Source organism: Saccostrea cucullata, unplaced genomic scaffold (genome assembly GCF_032062105.1).
Source record: "Saccostrea cucullata isolate Sc308-1 unplaced genomic scaffold, CSIRO_AGI_Scuc_v1 ctg1692, whole genome shotgun sequence".
NCBI classification, from domain to species: Eukaryota; Metazoa; Mollusca; class Bivalvia; order Ostreida; family Ostreidae; genus Saccostrea; species Saccostrea cuccullata.
In genome coordinates, this window is record NW_026941198.1 from 65,827 (window position 1) to 90,225 (window position 24,399).

General features: G+C 31.2%; 1 protein-coding gene across 2 annotated transcripts in view; it reads right to left on the bottom strand.

The window, feature by feature from the left end:
* Nucleotides 1-1,483: 1,483 nt before the first annotated feature.
* LOC134257389 (sarcoplasmic calcium-binding proteins I, III, and IV-like) overlaps nt 1,484-24,399 on the bottom strand; it is a 31,053-nt gene continuing 8,137 nt past the window's right edge. The window contains exons 2-7 of one of the 2 annotated variants that reach the window (XM_062740015.1): nt 20,925-20,997; nt 15,878-15,926; nt 10,799-10,909; nt 8,652-8,784; nt 7,757-7,857; nt 1,484-2,149 (exon numbers count right to left, since the gene is read on the bottom strand). In XM_062740015.1, the coding sequence (XP_062595999.1) occupies nt 2,039-2,149; nt 7,757-7,857; nt 8,652-8,784; nt 10,799-10,909; nt 15,878-15,926; nt 20,925-20,995 (576 nt within the window). In that variant the 5' untranslated portion in view covers nt 20,996-20,997 and the 3' untranslated portion in view covers nt 1,484-2,038. Of the gene's footprint in view, nt 2,150-7,756; nt 7,858-8,651; nt 8,785-10,798; nt 10,910-15,877; nt 15,931-20,924; nt 20,998-24,399 lie in introns of both variants that reach the window. The other variant, XM_062740014.1, reaches the window with a different exon arrangement.

A 24,399-nucleotide genomic window follows, 5' to 3' on the forward strand; every position in this document is an offset into this window, starting at 1 on the left:
TGCAGAGATTCCGTAACACTCAGAACATTTCTTTTTTTTTTTTTAATGAGAGTGTACATGTAGCTGATCACATATTCATTACTTAAATATACATGAAAACTTTACATACCTGAAGTTAACTCTATAATTACATCAAGAAATATTTGAAGAAATGATACATGTAACATCCGCTTCCCCATTCCGAGCGATAAAAATCAAACCTGGTCGAATATAATCCAGTTAATTTTTCCAGACTTCTAGACAACGTTAATTAATATTATGTATAATTAATTTTTAGAGCAATGCTGTTTCGATGAATTAATAATTGAGCATTTGAAGAAGAGTTTTTTTTTTTTTTTTTTTTTTTTTTTTTGAAGGGAATCTCTTTTTAGATGTGTGTGTGTTAAGGGTGGGGTTTGGGTTGGGGGGGGGGGTGCCTTCTGATTCGTTTTATAAACGTTAAAATTATAGACTCTAAATTTGCTTCTCAACAAAATGCACCTAACAGTCTCCTGCTTTTTTTTTCACCAATGATCATTATTATTCCTAATGTTTAGGATTCAGGCAAGTGAAAGACTAGCATAAGCAAATTTTGCTGTCAGGGAATTGATATAAACATTGTTTGTATGCACGTCGGTCATGCATCGTTGTTTTTGTCATTTACGTAATGGAGGGCAAAAAAAAAAATCATTTAAATAAAAATGCCTCGTGCCTTTTTACTGCATTCAACTTACACGAAAGAAGGTTGTGAAAAAAATATATTGCAAAGGATTTTTACGCTGCAGAGTCGTTTTAAAAAAATCTTATTATTTCTTGAACAGCTGCTTCATAAAACGTAAATGTATATGCCGCCAACGTTTCAGTGCATTTCTATGTAAAAAAAATATTTGTAAATGTGTTCAGGAGCGGACATTTTAGTCAATTTGTTGTTTTTTGAAAATTGATAATTAAGCGTGTGGTTAGGGAAGTTTTGTAAAAAAAAAAAAAAGAATTCCGAATTTTATATGTGTGATGCAGTTGTTAATGTTCAAGAGTTACGAAGCAGTGAGTTGATCCTTATATTGAACGTGTGTCGCGGGTTCGAATCCCGAATCGGTACGTTGAGACCGGTCGTTCGAATAAGACCTAAATGTCCAAACTGAGGTCCCGTATTGCAGTAGGTACTGACAGGAAAAAGATTCCTCACTGATGAATGGCTCTGGATGCCGAGTACTGGTATAGATTTGCATTTAGTCCCATCTTGTAAGTGGTAGCGTCTAAATTCGAACGAAAAAAATTTACGAAGAACGTAAAACAAGAAATAACCTATTTCCTGCATAATCCGAAGTTTACCTCCATTGCATGTAAATTGTACATATACTAGAAAAAGGCCTCAATATCTGTATATTCAATACGGTAAAAAACAAAAGTAACTCCATTTTACACAGAATTTAACATCCTGTATTCGAAGGTTTCTTTTTTTCAGTTTGTCGGTAATGTCCGCTAAAAAAAGAGTGAAAGTAAATTATAGTTTTAAGTGATTTAATAATGCATTATACATTTTTACTACATAGAACACATACCAAATGTATAAAAGTAAAAAGTTCTAGGATTTTAATACAATATGAATATTTTCTACAATAAATAAGAGACAATATTACAAATTTAAGAGCACATTATTTCTCGTCATAGAGTTATCGTTCGTCCTGTATACAACAAGAGTTATCGTTCGTTCTTATGCCGAAAAACAAATCTCTATTCCAACAAAATCTGGCAATTTCCAAGAAATAGGGCAAGTTAATTATTTCTACTCAATTTCAGCTTAATATATTTTTTAACAATCAATAAAGAAAATACAATCATATAGATCTATATAATTTTTTTTTTGAGGTATAAGTTACAATGTGAAAAAATAAAATAAAATAAAATATTTTCTCGCTACACATTATCGGGCGTAGCGGTTCTTTTCTCTGTTTTGAAAGGAGCGACAACTCAAAAACTGAATTAAATTTTTCAAAGAGGAAACCCAAATCAGGTTACCTCTCTTGGTACAGAAATCTGACATTGGCCGATGTAAATTTCAAATGAAGTCTGGAATGCCAAAGAGGTAATTACCCCTTGCCACCCTTTCATTTGAAACAAAATACTCTATCCAAAGCATTTCGAACACTTCTCTTGTGATGTTCTTGCCCTGAAAAAAATATGTTCGTGATAAAAGAGGAATATATGTATCCTAATACTATATTCAAAAGATAAAAAATAGTAAATTCCTGCTGAATTTATGACAAAAAAAACATAAAGGAAGACTTTATATTTATCACACAATGACTAATCCTCTTGTTTACTTTACAGGCGCGGATCCAGGAATTTTTTCCAGGGGGAAGGGGGGGGGGGTCCAACCCAGTCAAAAATAAACCCAATCCCAGAAATTTCTTGACAAGCAAAAAAAAAAAAAAAAAACAACACCAACAAAATACCGTTTCGGGGGGGGGGGGGGGGGGGGGGGGGGAGGGATTCTTTGACTTCTATTGCCTCTGACTTCTATTCCCGAAAATCTTTCACTTTCATAACCATTTCACACATAATCAAGTTTACCAGCGTTTTCCAAGGGGGATCCAAGGTAACTTTTTTTCTTGCTTTAGCATATACATTTTTAACCTTGTAATTCCAGGGGGGTCCTGACCCCCCCGACCCCCCTCTAGATCCGCGCATGCTTTAGATGGCTTGCTCGTATAAGACCAAGGAGCTCTTATAATTACTAGCATCACTGAAAATATGTCACTTAATTTTTGTCATTTTAAATCTCTGACAGTCAAAATATGTTTGACAGACAAAGAAATGGGCAGGTACAATTGAGAGCGGGCGCCCGAGAAAGCATCGAATTTCTAGTTTGAAATACCATCTTGAGCAATCCAACTTATCTACGGTCGTAAGCAAAGTGTTATTGATTAATCCATACGACAACTAATTTCGATTTCAGTTTTTTTTAATTCGCATAGAACAGAATCCCCAAAATGATATTAAATTTCAAACTAGAATTTATATACAGAGGGTGTTGCAGTTATTTTGTTTTTTTCCCCTAAATGTGTTGCATATTAAAAGAAAAAAATTATGTTACAGAAACTGATATTAATTTTTTTTCCAAATACAACAGTACATGTATATAGAGCACAATGAGGAACAATATTTGGAAGCTGTGTATTGACTTCCAATTTGAGATAAAATGAAGGTTATATTCAGACTGCTCTTTCTGTGCCGACAACTGTGCCGTAAAAATCGCCTCAAAAATGCCCGATCCTCCAATGGAAAAATCACTGTCAAAGACAATCGCAATAAGTATCATCACATCAGAGACGAATCAGACTTAGTCAAATTCGGACATGAAATCCAGGAGGCAGTGTAGGTGTTTTTTCCCGCAAAATCCTCTAATGACAAACTTTCAACCCTTTCTGACAAGTATTTCAATATGACCTTAAAAATCAAATGTCATTCATAAGAATAGCTACAATCTAATCTATTTTTTTATGATTTAGATTATACCAACATTATCCAAAACTTCTCAAATCCCTATACCTATGCATTATTTGCATCTCTTGTTCATTCAATTCTGTATATACATTTTGGTTACTTTGTATATCCACTCCGCAACTTGTTTTTGTGAAGATACCATTTCGACTAATGTGTACTTTAACCGTTTTCCCACAAATTTATACCTTTTAAACACATTTACACAATGTTCGTGTTCCTTTATTTATAAAACTTTACAGTATATTATTATTTACGTTATCTCTATGTATATATTCATTTTCCATTTGTTTTTCCTGTTTATTTTGTCTTTGTGTTACACGTTCTATTATTTTTTTGTTAATATTTTGAACCATGCATTATATCCTAAATTTCTTAGCCATGCAAACAAATATGTGTATTCAGCTACTGTAGTTTTGGAATGTGTCATAAATTTAGCAGCTACCGATTGCAGCTTTTTGTTTAAAATATACTTTTATCACAAGGTAGATAATGGGTAACTCCATTGAACAATATCGTGCTGCAATCGGTCTTTTTTATTTATCTGGCAGATGTACATCAAAAACATGTTTATGGTCGTTTTTTTCCATGCGCATGTTCTTTGCAACTAACGAAAAATGTTTTTAGAAAACTTGCTCATTGCTTAACATCCATTATCCTAAAATCTGCGTACATCAATTTTTATTTACAATTTTTCACCTTTGTTCTATTGGCATGTGGTGTCAAGAGAAATACTTTACTTTGAAACTGCTGGGAAACATTGAAAGTTAGGCGCTATAATGCAAAAATGACCACGATGTACAAAATTCATAATGGTAGTGTACCTGAATACTTTTAAAAATGACATTGTTCCAAACAAGCGTGGAAACATTTCTAAATATAATACCCGTAGTTAGGAACAATACGCTGCCCCAAGATGCAGATTAGAATTATATAAAGGTCTTTTATTCCCGACGCTGTGAAACAGTGGAATTTACTAAAGACAGAAACAAGGGAAGCTATCTCACTCAATGCATTTCGAAAAAACCTAACTACAGAAGTAAAAAATCCCCCAATGTATTTCTCATTTGGCAAACGTTATTATATAAATATTGCATGTAGTTGAGTGTAACATTGAATGTTTTCACCCCAAGAAAACTATTGTCAACCGAGGCGCAGCCGAGGTTGACAATGGTTTTCGAGGGGTGAAAATTTTCAATGTTACACTCAACTACATGCAATATTTATTATATTATACTGAATGTTTTATACAAAAACATATTACAGTAAACCGTGCGCGCATAAATTCCGCGCAGTCGCTATTTTTTGGAATACCACCCGTCGTCAAGCAATGTTGACTGTTGCTACACAGGAGGGCGTGGCTTCATTATTCAGCGGGTAGTAGTGTTTTTTATCAAATGTTTCTCGACGAATCAGATTCAAGTAATTTACATGAAAGTATAATATACCAATATAATCCATACTAAACTTAAACACAACTGTATACTTAACTATGATTTACATAGAAGAAATATTATTGATAACCCTTTATGTTCATGTGGAAAGTATGAAGATGTTTATCATTTCTTTTTTTCCTGCAGAAATTATCCAAACGCTAGGAATAATCTTTTTAATCGCCTGTTTTACTTGACGAATTGGTCAATATTGACACAAATTTGTTATTATGTGGTGATCTAAATTTGCCTGTTGAAACAAATACATGTATTTTTGCTGCTTTACATAAATTTATTGACGAATCCTGCAGATTTTAAATTGTTATATTTCACTTGTATCTCTTTTGCATTTAAATTTCTATGTACTACATGTATTTTAATTGCATGACATATAGTTATACATGTATTTAAGGAGAGGAACTCATAAGTTGAAAGAACTTGTTTCCAATCCTTTTGTTTATACAATAAAATATGTTCAAAACAAAACAAAACAAGGTTATATTAGTCTCACAACAAAATATATAAGATTTTCCGTTTTTTAGATAGGGAATCCCCATTATTCTGAAAAATTGCCTCCCTGAAACAAAATAATTTTGATAGATCTCTGAAGCACAAAGAGGCAGGAATTTTCTTCAAAACACATTTTTGAAAAACGCAAAAATTGAATAAGAATTATTCTCCATATGGAATACAGAATGTGTACATTAAATAAGAACAGTTTACTATCGTGTCCGAAATGGCCCAGTGGACATACTGGTGGACTACTTTCTATTACTTTTAACCAGAGCATGGGTTCGAATCCTGGTGTGGAAATTTGCTATGGAAATGCAATTACATGTACATGTATATATGTATTTGAATAGAAAGTGTGCGTGCACGGGGGCGCGCGCGCGAGAGAGAGAGGGAGAGAGAGAGAGAGAGAGAGAGAGAGAGTCAAGAAGTTAATGGATAACTATATATTAAACTTGCAGGTTTAAATTGTTTTCCTTGGTATACTGTGACTTAAACCTTAATGGGGCCGACTATAGTTTTATTGTGTGAAAACTACAATAGCGAAACTCGTCATTTTTATACCATATATAACTTACATTAACTTCAGTGTACATGCAAAGTTTGGGGGAAATCTACCGTCCAGGTATTTTTGAGGGACCGTCTCAAAATACAGGTACATTTACTATAGAATTGTATAGGAAAATGCCAATTTTTAGCACTTTACAGCAAATTATACAAATACTACAATAGACATTTTGTTCAAACTATAATATTTGATGAGTAATACTATATTATACAATATATGTAAGAAACACAAAATTCTACCGTCTTGTTACCAGAGGGGGCATCTCAAAATGCAAGAAATTAGCAAATTTTACTATTTTTATAGAGTATTACAAAATATGACGTACGCAATGGATTCACATGAAAACATGATAAAAATATTGGAGATATTCTCAAATTACTATGTTTTAAATTTCAAGAGCGTATGTTTATTACTTTTTCCTTAATAATATTTTTTTTACCCCTTTCTTTAAGAACTACAGATTATCATAACGTCAAATACACACTGCAACGACGTCAACCTACCTATCAATTGCAAAATCGGTTAAAAAATCAGTTATATCAAATTGTAAAAACATTTTTATACCTATAATTTCTTAATTTTGTTTAATTTTAATAATTAAGCAAAAAAAGTTGCATTAAAACAGTAAATACGCTTCATTTTACTAAGATGCGCGAAATATTGCGCAATGGAAACTATAGTCGGCCCCCTTAAATGATATAATGCTTTATTTAGTTTTGTCTTGGAAATTAAAGTATTGTTTAAATAATTAATTTTTTTTTACATGCAGTTGTTTACTCATTTTGATTTATATTCAGTCTGTTATTTAGTAGCCAAGATTTGATTTGAAACAAATGGAATGTCTTGGATGTAGCACAAACAGTGTGATTATGGGGCATTTTATTTCATGAAAAATATTTTTGCACGATGTCTACAGTATACTGAGTATCTTTCAAAATGCTGTGCAGGGTGCACCAGCCATTGTGGTTTTTATTGTTCTAACCTTTCTCGTACAAAATCGCGATAGTGGTACACATGATTTTAAAAAAAATTAATAAAATATAATGGTTAACTTTCACTAAAAAGTTACCAATCAGTTCCTATATAAGAAAAAACTATGCATTAATTATATAAACCTAAACTGTGAAGAAGCGGGGAATATCCACCGTAGTCCTCTACGTACATGTAGCTGCATCTATATTTAGACATGTATTTAATGCCCTTCTCGATACATAATGGGAATAATCGCGAGTTACTGCAACATCCTCTTTCAAACTAGACTTTTAAGCCTTTTTTCTATGACGTTCGTGTAGAACTGTACCCAAACAATTTATTGTTTATCATTAAAAAAATATTGACTGTAACAGAACGAAATGATATAAGCTGTATATTTCTAATATTGCATATTAATTCAAACGTTTCTTGGTTTACAGATACACATATATGTACTTGTTTTGTAAAGCAATGAAGGTAAAACTAATTATTAATTGTTTTAACTGCGCAACATTACATTGCATCAAATATTAGGTTTTCCCTCACACCCCATCCACATTTGTGTTCATTCCATGGTTTGAATGAACACATTCTTACTGTACCTTACCTCTGCACTAGTGATTCCATACAAGTTGGCCGGATAAAACAAGTTTACGAGAAATACAATAATTTTTAAATTGAATTTGCTTAAAGCCAGAGAGAGCAATTTAAACTTATCATATTAGGCAGGATTTTATAATACACTACACCCAGGTAGACAAGTTTCACTGTATACAAAATGATAACCTACATCAGATATCTTGTGGAATGCTTGACGACATTCCTCTATGGGGATTCCATATGATTGATTCCATACTGTCGTATACTCGTCTATATCAATTTCATTATCACCTAAAATGAAGGTTTTAACATAATCATAAAACATGATAACTTTTTGCATGGTATTATTCATAAATCTAATTTAAATAAGAAGTTCTGAATCCGCTACTTGTTCTTGAACATCTAACAACTTCCTCCTTGAGGATATAAATCAGAGCGACCTTTCGCTTATCCAATGAAATTGCCGCCTTCAAAATATTCTTTTAAAGTTCTGATCTCTGTTTCTAACTTTTTTTTTGCTGCCAAAACTTAACGCCCATGAAGTTCGTCGTAGACAAGATATGCATGGTAAACCAGAAAAGGCTGTGCTTTATATGAATATGACGAGCGGGATATATTGTATAGATTTTGCATCTTTCATTAAGGAATGTCAGATACATACGCTTAATATGTTTCTACCAAAATTACTTAAAATCAACGCTAGGCAGACTACTGTGAAATTGCAATATTTATATTTAACCAAGAAATGAATTTCAGAATCATATGCAGAAGCTTAAAAATGTGATTGACAAAAATATTTGTCTGTTTATATCTATCAAAAGATTGCTCTGACGTCATCCAGAATAGGATGTTGATAGATGTTTGAGAAGTTTTGAAAACATTAGTGGATTTGGAAATCTAATTTTGATTGTCTGTTATTTATAATTATTGGAAAACAAAACCCTAAGAGAATTAATAAAGTGGAATCTTTAACAGAACGATATAAGAAGCCTGAATAATAATGAAAAATATGCAACGTTATAAAAGAAAAAAACACGTATTTTAATAATTGTTCACATTTATAATTAAATAATATAGTACCAGACCTGATTTATCATTCACTTCAAACATGAACTGCATGAACCTCTGCTGCCATTCTGGAAAAGGTTTTCCGTGTTTGACTGACTGTAGACAATCACTCCACATCTGAACCCATTCATCTTTAGAGACCTTATCATCCTGAAAACAGGACGAAAAGAGTGCATTGTTGAATTTTGATTGATTGATAGATTGATTGATTGTATGTTGTTGTATGGTTTTAATACCATATCGGGTTCAAATTTAGAACCAAATTAATTCCATATCCGTTTAAAGACAGTAAATTGAGGGGATTCTAAATTCTAAATCATAATTATGTTTATCCCGACACAAGAAACCAATGTTTCTTGCATGTACTTCTAATGCCGAGGGTTCTATATACGTTTACGTCATAGTTTGTGGCAACGCGGCGAACGACATTTGTACCGCGCCTCCCGATAGAGTGCGCGCGCAATTTGAGTCTTTCTGTCTGATATTTGGGGCTGCCATTTCAATAGTCGTTAAGTACGGTAGCTCAGTCAGTCAAGCGCTCGCTCCACGATCCTGTTGTTTTGGTTTCGATCCCCGGCCGGGACTAACCTACGTAAAATATAGAAAGTGAAAGTGGAGTGTCTTTCGACTGCGACCTTTTATATCGGGCCCCATAATTTAACACTCAGGGCAATTGTGAAGTGATGACTAGCATGCCAATAGTCCCGGTTAAAAGGAGCATTGGTTTAAAAGGTCTCCAAAAGACCTAGCTGCAGAACTCTAGCTCTCCGAAAAATATATTGAATATTTATTGCGCACAAGAAGTTGCGCATGTGTATGGATTAATTTTTCCAAATTCTTACCCCAATTGCAAAAAAATTAGATTAAAAAAAAAATCCATACTCTTCTATCAAGTACTTTCGTATTTGACATGTACACGAAGCGCATGGGGCCGAATAACCTTACAAACCAAAATGACTGTATAAACAGACGAAATTTTCGATGATCTCGATTTCAGGGCCAGGAGGGCTATAAACAACAACTTTAAGGTCTGTTTTGTTGTTGAAACAGTGAAAGATTGTGTGAGGAATACACGGTTAGTAATAATTTGAGATTATAGTTTTAAAAACGTGGAGAAATAAATCGATAAACAGCGCACTTTTTTGTGCGCAATAAATATACAGCTTTTACAGTGGGTGGCACTGTAGCTCTCCAGTCTGTCAAATTATTTTTTTCGGAGAGCTACAGATCTGCAGCTACAAAAGCCCCACAATTTCCACTCCAAAGAGCCGAGAGCGAGTATAATTGATATCTACTAGTATTTAATATAGAGTACTAAATGAACATGCAGCTATAATTCGAACACCTTCGGATCACGGAGCGAATGCTCTACCGAATGAGCTACCCTGACGACTCCTGACATCGACGTAACATATTTATATTTTACATGTAATCATACTTCATTTACATTATTTTCCCGAAGAAGGATATGGAGATAACGAACAGTATTCAATCTCAAAGTCAATAAAACAATACAAAATAAGAGCAGAGCATGAAATTTTAGTCTTAGTCGTGAAGCCGTAAGATTTCTTGTGAAAAAGGCCACTGCACATCCCTACTAGATTCCTACTAGATCATTTATTAAGATGCCTTTAACAGAATTTGATTTTTAGGATAAATATTGTCCAAAACCAAATCTAGTCCTTACTGCAATTTATTTTTGCAATTATTTTCAATTTGTGCCGAGTTATTTAGTTATTTACAATAACTGAATATAATTTCCCTTTTTTGAAGGCCTTTGCCGTCAAGAAGACCTTAAAGGACACTAAGGAAGCCACCTGCTTTGATTTCTTGAACAATGGCTTTTCATCAGTTATGCATTCCATGACAAATACGTTTATAATACAATATTTTACATATTTGATTTTTACTTAGAATGTTTTCAGATACAGATGAAACAAAAATAAAAATGTCTGTCTTCTGCGAATACGGAATTCAACGTAGTAGCAATTGCAACAAAAAAAAATTATAAATCGCTGACGCGGGTTATAATTCTTTTTTTTCTGTAACAGCTGCGACATTCATTCCCCTAATACATGTAATTAACAAAGAAAAAGCATTTTATTTTTTAGATACTGTCTACCACCTTCTCTCTCTTTATCAACGATGTCAATAACCCATTCACCTGATTTTCGTCGGCGTATTTTTTCAGATCGTCCCATATCAAGAGAAGCGTTTCTTTCCCTTTGTTGTATTGTTCTCCATCCTTAGGCCATCCGAGACTGTTACAGAATTTCTGCAAAAGAATTCATAGGTTTATTAAAATATTATAGCAAAATTGTCATTTTCTTCCTTGATATGAAAGTCAATTCTAGTGATAAGTCTCCGAGTCTCAGAGGTCAATTAAATTTTTCAAAAATGATGGTCATCAATGGCCAATGGCCGAAATAATCTTCTCTTAAATGAAATATTTTTCAAATCTCATTAAAATTTATTAAGATGAATGCAGTATTTTCATTTAACAATAGGAACAATCATACGATTACAAAACATAGCTAGACAAGAACAGGTTACAGTTCAACAACAATGGTTTCTTTTGCTACTAAGCATCAAAATCTTTTTAGACAAACATTTTGGCTGACTTTGGAAAACATTTCCTGAATAAATGTTGATTAAACTGAATTTTTTTTCGAATCTTGGCTTGATGAAAATGTTGTTCATACTGAAATCTTGATGATATGGAATTGATTGTCTTTCCAGGATTATACATTTGTTACTAAAAGTTTTCCTCATGTGTTTTGTTTTTCTTGATGCATTTCTACATGTAATAAAACTTTTCCGGATATATTTGAATTCTGAAAATGCGGGAATAAACGGTATCAAAGAGCAATATTTTTTTGAAAATTTCGAATTATTAGTATTATACTTAACTGTCGAAAATGCTATTATTTTGGTCAAGAGAAGCATTTAGAAGTTTCTTTTATTTCTACGATGGGTTTTGATAGTTAAACAAAGACGTTGGTTAATTAATATTTGAGTTTTGAAATGCGTCAAAGAATAAATCTGTTTTTCTTATTTTCTTCAAAATTTCAAATATTTCCATAATCAATAAACATATGCAACGATGGTTTATGATTTTTTTGCTTATCAAATGGGAGATCTCAAAGCGGGAATTTTCAAACACTCAAATTTCTGTGATTTAAGGCAAGAAGATTTTTTTATACCCCCGCTTGAAAAGTGGGGAAAAGTGGGAGGGTTTATTGTAATCGGTATATCCGTCGGTCCGTCCATCTATACGTCTAGCTGTACTCCGTTCGTCTGTTACGCTTTAGGGTACCCATGTCTTATCCACAACTCCTGTTATACCACTGAGTGAAATTTAATGAAATTTTCACAGAATATTTATACCATATAAATTGTCATTGTGCACCTCCAATTTTACTTTTTGATCCGACACATGTTTTGGGTTTCCCAGCCACAGCGAAACATGGACTTTGTCATCAGTTATAACCATATGGGAGGCGGGGGTATAATTTACTGAGCTTACTGCTCACAATATCTCTAGTTTTGTTTAAACTTATACATCGTTTATGAAATTAAGTGTGCAGTTACATTTACTAAAGAAAGAAAACAAAACTAAACATAGTTCCAGTTGCATGCATGCATTCACTTTTTTCTTAAAATTCAATTTCTCCGAACTATCCTTCTTAATTAAAAACAGATTCAGTTGTTACAACCCTGAGATATTGATTTTTCAACAACCCTGAATTAATGAGCAATAAACATTAAGTTCAATCCTAAGTCATCAACATTGAACAAACTATAAACAATGTTTTATTAAAAACTTAACGATGGAAAAAAAGTTAATGAGTTCCTTTCTTGAAGAAGTGCGTACACAGGTACTTTTGTTTGCCATGAAATCTTTATTTCCACAACGTAATGCTTATGAAATGGCTATTGATTTACAAATATTTAAAACACAGTCTTAATAGTACTTGTATATTGTCTGAAAAAATATACAGTACTTTCAAGTAAAATTATTTACATTTGCCGATGACTTTCCTTATGTCAAATGAATACTAATGAAAGAAATTGAAATTCGTTTTTAATATATACAGTAATTGGAAAGTTCTAAGTTGTGACGTCACATAACGTTGTAGGTATGTCATGTTGCGTTTCCATAAAACAGTTAAATAAGTGCCAATTTTTCCTTGTAAGAAATGGTAATTATATGTATAGACCATACATGTATGTAATGAAGTCGGCTAATGATCAAATATATACTATAACGCCCGACGTGCATTATAGAATTTTATTATGTGACCAATTTTATGTCAAATCTAAATGACGCTTTAAAATGATATCTAATTCCTTTGAAAAAAAAAAACCCATAAAAACACACAAAAATCGTACTTGTTGCGAGTGTAAGCTTTATATTCCCTACTTATTTACTTATTTATTTAATTTTCCATATTATTATCGTAGGTTATAAGAAAACAGCGGTTGATGGATCTATGTACATGTTATTGGTAATACATGTATTTAAGGATTTATTTTCATTAAATGCTGAAAAAGAAACAGGGGGTTGGGATATAAAAAATATCAAAACTTTCTTATATGCACACTAACCCCTACTTTTCATGCTATGAAAAGGAGCCATAATACCTAAAGAAACTGTACAACAATTTTCTTAAAAAGTTTAATTGTAGAAATATGTTTTTCTTTGGTTTTTCGAGCAATTTTATAGGGGAAAATGTGCCTAATTTTTACATGGGTGAACAACATTTTTGGGTACAAGTTATCTATTTGGTATTTAATTGCTTATATTTTGCTTAAAAACCAACTTTGCAATACTTTCAAGTAAATTTAAGCCAAATTAAGTTTTAATTCACTGTATTTATAAGTTTTATGAGGTATTTTATGGTCTAGTAGCATTTTTAATTAAATTCCCCATGCTCTATTTTGGCCTATGTTCAAAGGGTTGAATCTCTCTTAGATGAACACCAACATACACTTTTCTTGTCTTTAAATTATTCCTTGGATATAACACTTTCAAAAAAATATCAGCATTTGGAAAGTTTAATGCACGTTTTTTTCCGCGTATCATAAGAATACATCCTTAAGGACTCTGACGGAAAAAAAAATGTCTTTTGCAAGCATTAGATATTTAAATTGAGTGAGTAAACTTTGTTTTGTAAAATTAGATTAGAATATGATTTAAATGAAAAAAAAAAATTTGATCACAAACAAAAAAAAAAAGTTTAAAAATATGCAATAAAAGAACGTTTTACATTTACCTCCATAGTATATTAATAACTTCAAGTATAGGTATACTTTTCCTAGCTTTCAGTTTGTCAACCATTGTCAATGAACAAAAAAAAAAAAATGTACTTGCACGGAATTTCATCTAATCCATACTGTATGCAGTGTTAAACTTATTCGATTAACAAGAAGTCCTACATTTGCGCTGAACTTCATTCAGTGCGGATTCAAAGTTAACATGATACAGAAGGATGCATCTCCGAGGGAATGAAAGAGCTTCTGTGACATTAAATATTAAACTGTCTGACTATATAGTATTTCGTTAAAGAAAGGGGTTGAATAATGACGATATTCAAATTTATTTTTTTAAAAACTTAGAAATTCCGATTTGCTTTCGTTAAAATACATTTGATTTCTAATTGCGACTCTATCAGAATAAGTTTTTTTTCGCCTATCCATGTTAAATGAAGTTCACCCTCAAACTGTTTCTTTATTGCTTTTTACATGATTCCAAAGTTGAGTTTTTAATGCTAAATATTTTTAATGGTCTTTTTGTCCTTTGACAATTAAAATTTGCACCGGCAGATACACTTGTGAATGATAATCAGTATATGTTCCTTGTTTTCAGAAAACTAGAGCATCATAATCATGCAAAAGTTCTGTTATATTAATAGAATGCTAATAATTTCATCAGGATTCCAACAGAGTGAAAATGACTATTGCAGACGGGGCGTTCATAGCATGTTGATACGCATCATTGAATACTGTAAAACGAAGCGGAATTCAAAGAGATGTTTCTATATTGATTGCAATAAACTATTAATAATTAACTTCAGCTTAATTTTGTTGGCCATTGTGGTAAAATTAATGGAATTTCGCTGCAGGTAAATTGTTGTTCAATTAATTTGATTTTTTTTTCTTTTATCTATATATGATTGACAATAATTTCATTTAATTAAAGGATCAGTTATCTTCCACGCAATTTGCATAGTATGTAGGCCACTATTCGACCAAGCACTTTCTATCAAAGCATTCACTTTCATTTAATAAGAATACACTTTTTAGATTGATCGATTGTAAAAAAGAAATACCGTACATGTGTTAACATGCATTAATTGATTGCCGGGAGTCAGCATCAGATTATGCCCTTTCAGTGATAAATAGGGCTCGGTTAAAAGTATCGCTATTTCTGTATGCTGCAAATCGTAGACAAAATAGATCGTGTTGTAAAACGTTTTATTTTCCTGGATCTATATCCATTCAAATACTTCGGCATGGAGTTGCTAAAGTGTATTATGAAATTTAGGATGCCAGAAACAAATTTAGTCGTGACAAACTGGGTTGCTGTTGTTAAGGCGATTTTATTTGCACAACTTTTGTTACATGTTTATGTGCATGATAGTTACATGTATAAATACACTAAGCTTATATATGGAGGTTAATGCAATAGAATATAATATAAACTGTTATTGAAAATATTGCAATAAACTTTTCAACATTACCTGTATATTGCAGTACGAAATTCCCAGTACAACTTTAGTTATGTATTTTTACTCAATTTTAGTAGCTCTTGATCATACACTGCATGATTTTTGAAACCGAAATATGCGAGTAAAATAGTCATATGCTGAACATTTCTGAAAGTTTATATTTTTTCAATTGTTATAATTCTAAGTAGAGGGATATATTTTAAAGTCAAGGATATTAGTGAGAAATATGAGAAATTTTCTCTCGTAATTTTTTTTTTTCAGTAGAAATATCATACAGCATATACGTCTAAACATGCAAAACAAAAAAAGAATATAAAGTAACTTTTTAAAGTTATCTATAATTTAAGACTAAATTCCAAATATCCCTTGAGATTTACACATGCTTAAAAGTATTGAAAATGAAAATTACTCTTAAAACCTATTATCTATAATATAAGCCTAAATAGCAAATATATCCTGCGACCCATGTCTAAATATTAACAAAAGTAAAACTAATCTCTCAAAATACGTACATCAATGGCAATAAGGAAATCGTCTTTTGCTATAACCCCGTCGTCATTTCTGTCTGTGAAAAGAAAGTAGAACAGATGATTGATAAAGGGAACAAAGTGCAAAAAGAAAGTAGAACTGATGATTGATAAAGGGAGCAAAGTGCAAAAAGAAAGTAGAACTGATGATTGGTAGAGGAAACAAAGTGCAAAAAGAAAGTAGAACTGATGATTGGTAGATGAAACAAAGTGCAAAAAGAAAGTAGAACTGATGATTGATAAGGGGAGCAAAGTGCAAAAAGAAAGTAGAACTGATGATTGGAATAGGCAACAAAGTGCAAAAAAAAGTAGAACTGATGATTGATAAAGGGAGCAATGAACAAACATAACTTGCAACAGATGATTGGTAAGGGGGAGAGTATAAAATCTAATTATTGATAATATACATGTACACTGCAATATTGTCCAAAAGGAGATGACATATTATATTTCACACAAGAGCAAGTGGAAAGCATGAAGGATCAACCTTACATATTACTTTTTACAGATTAATTTTTGTACATAAGGACATTTTTGAGCAGTTAGATAAATACAACTAAAATGTGTTGCTTGCCATTCAACACACAAAAGTCCTGACAATTTGTTTAAAAAAAAAAGTGTTTTGATTTTTAATTTTTTTTTTTTGCCTTTCATTCTTACGGCATGTTTGTTCTTATAACGTTGCAACAATTTTTAAAATAAGGGATTTTATTCCTCTTTGTCTTTTCAATTCTCTCTTGGTGTTTTTTTTCCCCTAGAACAAATGCACTTGGAAGCTTTTTTTGCCCTAGGAGATGGCAAATTTTCAACCTACTTACAATCTCTGGAACAAATCGTATTTGCGTGGGGTTCCTAAATGCTCATCCATCAAGATTAGAATTGACGCGTACATCTGGAGCTTAATATTATAACATTATCTTGCAAAATTGAGTTCATCACGCCATCCATTTGATTACTAAAACAAGACATGTATATTTTTTCCCTATCTTGCCAAATCTCTATAATGTATTTTTATTCTAATATGTTGGGCAAAAACATGTAATAAGTACATTTATCAGAATTTCTTTTTACAAACTTATAATTTCAGAAGCCATATTTAGCTTGGAAACTGTGACCTAAAATTGACAAGAATAAAGACATATAGATCAGAAAGCAAAATCACAAAGTTGAGTCTATATTTTAGAACCAAGACGCAGAAACAACTAATTCTCGAACATGAGAAAATATTTGCCTTAGTTTCTGAAGGCTAGGAATTCTATTTTAAAATTAAGTCCCAAAAGGAATTTCAAGACAAGTTACGCTGTCAGACCGACGATAAGATCAATACAAAGGCAACTTGTCGTTAGGTAGCCTGTGGTGCAACGCTAGTCTACGGGGAACGACTAAAAGTTTCTCAAACTGCTAAATTTGGCGCCAATAGACGGTGCCTTTTATAGAATGACAAAATTACTTCAGGCAGGTGCCAATCTTTATTAAAATGCCAATTCCAGACCTCGTCTGTTTGTCAAAGTGCAAGAAATAGGAGTTTTTCTGAAGGTTCATGAAACTCACGACCATTCATGCTTTTTTTTCCCAAACTCATTAATTTTCAAAAAAAAAAATCTAATTCACTATCTAATTTAAACAATAAACACATGCTTTTTTTCATTTCAAAGGAATATTTCTATCAAAAATGAAAAAAAAAGCTTTTACCAGTTTAATACCCTATATTTGCTTGTAAGACCAATTCTTAGTAATGAAAGCGGCGATGAAAACCTTTAGAGTCCGAGTCTAATTCGGGTGCGCATGACTTTGCACAGCTTTTTAATTTCATGCAGTCATTTATGCTACAGTACACCTTTGCCAAATATTTTGATTTTAACATTATCTGTAACCCATAGGAGGCTGAAAATGTGATTTTACGACAATAAATAGGAAAAAACCTAACGAAGTCACCGTTTTCGGATTTTGTAACAAATTCTTTACGCTTAAGGTAGGATTCTTCTCTGGTTTCAGACTAGATGAAACATTCAAAGTATATTTGCTTATATGTCTTAGAGATTTAGGGGTAAGGGATTTAAAAGACCATATTTTTCTTTCCTCATCACAATTGCACAACTTTAAATTGAAATGGTAAACTGCGTTTGAAAAATAGCGGGGACTATATTTTTGGCGGAATGATGGCGTATGAAAAAATCTTCTTTTCTGCCTCTCAAAATTATAATAGAACAACGAATTTCGTTATAATTTTAAGACAATCAAAGACTTGCAGAAATTTTCAAATGTGACTTAGATTAATAATAAGGGACTAAACTTTCAAAATATATCAAATAAATATGGTTTTTCAAACAAACCAGAACTATGTTGGCTTTTAAACGCTTCCAATCAAATTACAAAGTTGAGTCAAAAATCCATAAAAAGTATTTTTCTCTCTTATTAAACAATCATTTTTTTTTGTTTTTGTATCATTTTATACATTTAAAAGACTACTTTATTTTATGTGAAAATCAGAAAAAGTTAAATATAGGAAGCATACGAAAATAACTAATATACCCTAAAAAAACTAAGAAAAACAGAGAAAAATTCGGATTAGCCAATATCCAGTTTAGTTAAATTATTCATGTACATTTGGTAATATCATGCAATAGACCCGATATAGTAAAATCTTTTTATGCAAAAAGAACAATCTTTAAATTTTTTAAATAGAAGTTAGCATCACATGATTGGCAACAGTATTATTTTATTCATTATGTTAAGGAAAAAAATAATGACCTTGAGCTGATCTTGCCTCTAATATAAAACGGTCAAATTTAATTTCACTCATACTATCACTTACTGATATTGTCTTCTTGATTCCGTGAATATTTCATTAATTTTTAAATACAAGAAATTTGAGAAGAATCATACTTTAAGAATGACGAGTAACTCACTTGTATGTTCAAGGCATCCATAGATAATATATTAAAATCTGATGAAAAGAGCATCCTAAGAAACATACTAGCGATCTAGACATTGCTGTCTTTACCAAAGAAAAAAATCATATGCGCCGATAATTCATATTTATATCGTAATATGGCAATTTCAGATGTATTGGGCTTTGAAAAAAATAAACTTTGTAATTAAGACCTAGACCAACATAGATGGTGAACTTTTTTTTTTAATTTCACAATTTGGCGATTTTTACAATAACTTTCATCACTTGAATGAAAAAGAAATCCCAAAGGAAGAAATACAAAAAAAAAAAAAAAAAAAAAAAAAAAATATCGAAAAATGTTATAATTTGGCGCTTTTCCAACAAATCCCCATAGGGTCCAACAGTAAACTTTGATAACTTTTGAGATTACCCGTTAAGAAATCGGGATGGTAAATTTTCGGTTTTAAATCTTAAAACAATAAATATAACAGAAAAAAAATTAATTTTCAAGAAATTATCAAAATCCCTACGGCAGATATAATTAATCTCAGCCTCGCTAAATTTCAAGGTCTCCCTAGCCTACAGTTGAAGAAAGCGAACTCAAGTAATTTGTGCATATTGCTTATATACTTCAGTACGATGAAGTTGTCATCTTCACCAAAGCAAACTAAATTGTTTTCTTCATATAAAAGAAAGCGTATATTTGTTTAATGTCTTTCAGAATTTATTAGTAGACCATCCATGTTTCGCATGAAGATGTTAATATTTCCTGCAATCTATTTAATGTTTTCATTTTCATTATCAAGCTGTCTACTCAAATCCGTTCTTTTTCATTATTTACATTTCTGAATCATCCGAGATTGAGTGTTCTTTTCATAAATTGCTTTTATAGCGCAAACAGTTCTTTGTCAGAAGTGTTCTTTGAATAGGAGGAGAAATCGATAGTAACAAATGATGTCTTCTGTTTATATTTATCACGACGGTTGTGACTCGACAAGAAAAGTAAACAAATGAGAAAAAAAACTAAATTATAATGACGTTCTTTTATTTTTTCCTTTACTGAATGAAAGAAAACTGAGAAAAAGAAGTGCATTGAAGACAACCTGTTGTGATATATAGTTTTACAATGCCAATAATGGCAAAATGACATACAAATAAGTTCAAATTACGTCATGATTTACTCAGGTAATAGAGAAAATATTACTTTTTGTTATTCAATATAATGATTATGCAACCTTATAATGTAGTATAAACGTTCTAGAGTATAGAGTATATGAAAAAAACTGTCCTCCATGATTTTTTTTGTTACTTTATGATATGAATGCATTTCCGCCATTTCACATGTATCTTGTATATTGCTTTTTCTTGTATTTATTGTATATACATTGTAGAACCTCATGTACCATTAATTGGTTTGAGAGAATAAATTGAACTTGAACTTGAACATGTATCCTTGTCGGAGAATATTTTGCTCTTTGGATGCTTGATCGTTGTATTAATCTAAGAAAACACAAGTATAGAATGTTTCATGTGCTCAATATATCAAATGCATTTTTTTTAGTTTGACGTGAAGATGATATAGCATGAAATCATTTTTCTTCAATACTAGAATTTTCATTGAGAATATGCTAGATGTTTCATTCTCAACAGTGACAAACGGTAAGAAGTTGCTATCAGTGCTATTTTTTCATAGTGTAAAAGAATAGTAATTAAAATGATGCTTATCACACTGAGAAAGGATATCAAAGTAGTACATTGTCACATTTTGAAAGTAAGTCAGAATGCTGTATTAACAAATACGTTGATCTGTTTTAAAGTAAAAGAACAATCTTGAAAGAGGTCTTCATCTTTTTTTTTTACTCAAAATGTTTTAGTGTTTGTATTTGTTCTATATTATCAAGTAATCAAAGCTTTGGAGTTTATTTCACTACCAACAAATACATAAAATTCTTTTCATTTTAGTTCTTTAATGGTGATTCTGACACGTTAATTTTTTTCTAAAATCATGTATCACTCAGGTACTGAATTCTACCTCAAACTGCAAAAATATTGAAAATCTTCGATACATTTTCCAATGAATTTTTAATGTTGTTTTTCTAATTGTATATATAAATATACGTTAACATTCTAAATTTATACTTGCCATAAAGTATATTGAAAACTCGAAGAACTTTTTTCGTTTGGAAGTCTGAGAGTTGATTTTCTGCCATATCTGTAAAGCAGAAAGAGAAAAAATGTAAATGATGTCATAACAACAACCTAATGACATGCATGGCGACTTTAAGTTTTCAATCATCAACTTTCTTTCTTTACGTAGCAATGTGCGATTATCACCATCATACGGAGTTTATATCTCCAAGTTGATTTCTATCGCAAGAACAAACTCTACGTTCTAAAAGTGTGTTAAAGCTTCCACCGTATAAAATGATTGAACAAGGTTTTAAATAGTCTTTTTCAACAACAAAAAAAAAATTAAACCAACTTTATGGTCGATATTATGAACTTGTCAAAAATTACAGTCTTTCATTCAGTTAAATATTGACAAAAGATTTTGTAACATTTTTTACATTGCAAAGCAATTTATTAAATGCATAACAAATTTTAAATAATTGAGATACTGGTCATATAAATTGTATCACATTAGAACATCTTTAAAAATCATTTATATAGGAAAAATTATAAATCTAATAATCGGGAAACACTTGAACTACCTATTGCATATTTTTTAACGATAATTGATGAAATATATTTTAGGAATTCAATCTTTAAGAAAATTAAAACAATCTTTAAGTCGTATAAATCATAAAAGTATTAAAGAAAAACGTAACACTTCTAATTTCAAATGCTTATAATCAAAGCTAAATTAAAAGAAATTTGATTTTATTTAAATATGCAAGGTTAACTTAATTTTATGAGGTACAAATGTCGTTTGTTAAAACTTTAAAGAACATTGAATCATTCGTAGAGGCTCATGAAAATTTTTGAAAAAATTTCAATTTGCAAACCAATATATTTAATGCATATTTTACTTAATACTATATTCAATACCAATCTTTTACTTTTCTCCTTAGAAGTTGAAAAAAAAATGAAATAAAACTCAGACGCTCATTAGAAAAACTTCAAATAGACTTTTGTTCCATGTAGCTCAATGACAGTGCAGATTTTTGATGTAAGTAATTTGCACTTAATTGCTTGTCCATATAAGATACAGTGTATTGATGAAAGCAGCAATTTGATTTTGTAAGTAGCATTCGCCTTTATGACTCAATTACTGAGAAGCTGTAAAACAGATATCAAATAGGCGTTGTATCGCGAATATTAAGGAATTAATGGGGAATTAATATTTCAGATAATTGTATGCAAATTGCATTGGTATAGATTTCAACTGATGATATAATCTACTTAAGCAATCTGTTGATATTCCCATGACACGTTTTTTTTTTTTGTTTTTAAATTTATCTAAATTTTACAAATATTTTTTCAATCAAAATCATATATATTATTGTACGATTCAGAACTATATGAAAACAAATTGGTAGCATTCATAAATTAAAAATGATTTGTTCCAATATTTTGTTCCATGTCCTTAAAACTTTCCTAATTTATTCATACCTACATATTACTTATTTTCCTCTGAGGTTTACAGCAAAAATGCGTGTCAATAAATTCACATTGGTATTTTGTTAAGATAGAAAAGGAACTAGTTTTAAATTATCAAGCAATGAATGCTAGTCACTTTTATTGCTAAAACGTATTTAAATAAGATATTTCTGGAAATTGTGCTCACAGGTACATATATTCAACATTCAATTGCGATAATGTACCAGTATGATGAGTTAAAATAAGATTTAGCCCAAGAGATTTAATTTGTCTGTCAACGACTCACAAATCATGCACAATGCTCTTTGATATTGAATATATATAGAAATCTCCTAAAGCAACACAGACAGAACAGTGATGGTCCTAAGAGGGTCGTGTGCATTATGGAAGCAATTAAAGACGCCATCTTGGTAGGCCTCTAGCCATTTGTGGAATTGACAAGTTAAGCGTCTATATGATATCTTGAATGCTACAGATAGAGACTTCTGTTCATTGCGCGCTAGATTCAAGCACTTGAAAGACGAAGAGTGCCGCAATTTACAGACTAAGCGCATTAAAGCGTTTTCATCGGAGGATGATGATAACACAGTACAGTATAATTACTCTTGTAACATAATATCAGAATTGAACATGGTATCGATTCCGAAAAAGGCTGGGGGAGATCAATTACCGCACTGATTTAAAGACACGGGCAAAGTCAGAAGATCACAAAGTAATGCTGTTTAGCGATGATCAATGAAAAGATTTTAATGATCACGGAATACCACACCTTGGAATGTTCATTTTAACCCCCTTTGACCTTTTGTCTTGGGGAAAGGTTTAACAAAATGTTATTTTTTCTGTGTTTTTTGTCCAAGAATTTTTTTCTATTTATTTTAGTACTCTTTTAGCCGAGGGTTATCGGGTTGTTTGTATACAAGTGTATTTGTGGTTATAATTATTAAAAAATATATTTACATTTGATAATAACTAAAGGGCAAAACATTAAAGAAAGGATTTGCTGGCAAGAAAGGCTTTATTAAATTGTTGTCTTGCGTAAACTTTTTATAATGAGATTTTTGAAGCACTTTTTGATTTTTTTCTTGGAAAATCTTAATTTAACAGTAAATTGGTGGTTAAAAGAAAGAAGAAAATGGTTGTATAAAGAATTCTTTTAAATGTATTACCTAACAATTAACCTGCCTTTTTGGTTGAACGTATGAGAATTAAGCTAAATGTTATTTTTTAAAAAAAGTAAGCAACCTGCTTTCTCTAGTTACATATATGTAAGTTTAAAGCCATCTTGATATCCACTAAAACTGCCGATTTTATTTCAACAATGTTGCTAACATCCATATTTTAATACTCTCAATCTTACAACTGGTCTGTTTCAACCATTCTTGAATGATTTCATAGGATGTGAACGACAAAGAGTGAAAGAAATCAATGAAAAACAGAAAATTCGGGGTTTTGTAGTTGGATATTTGTTTCAAAAGCGGAATTCATCATTTTACCTTCAAGAATTCAATGCACTTCCCCAACTCTATCTGGAACCCTGGAAACGTGTGTGCAACAATCTAAAGATTTTTCAAGATTTGTTACATGTATTTCTAGAGCCTGTTATATACAAGTGCACTTTAAATGTGTATCTTTTTAATAAGTTAAATCTGAAATGCACAATTATTTAATTTACATAACTATTTCAGTAGTATTTTCCGGATTTAAATGCATGTTCGTGATCTTCAGTTTCGCTAGAGATGTAATTTTGCATAATTTCGATGACATTTTGATGGCGATAATTTTCAGTTCATCTATCAATGTTTGGAAGCAATTCTAAAAAAAAAAGTAAAGATCTGCTTTATGGTATTCGTGAAAAGGTTATATTTTTCTTGTTTAAATAACAAAAGATATTGACCTTTGTAGAACATACGTATATCTGTACCTTATCAACATTTTTGTCGTATTTGATTGAAATACGGCCACGGACTATTAAATTCCATCTATAAAATGGTGCTTGACGATTTGACGTATATTA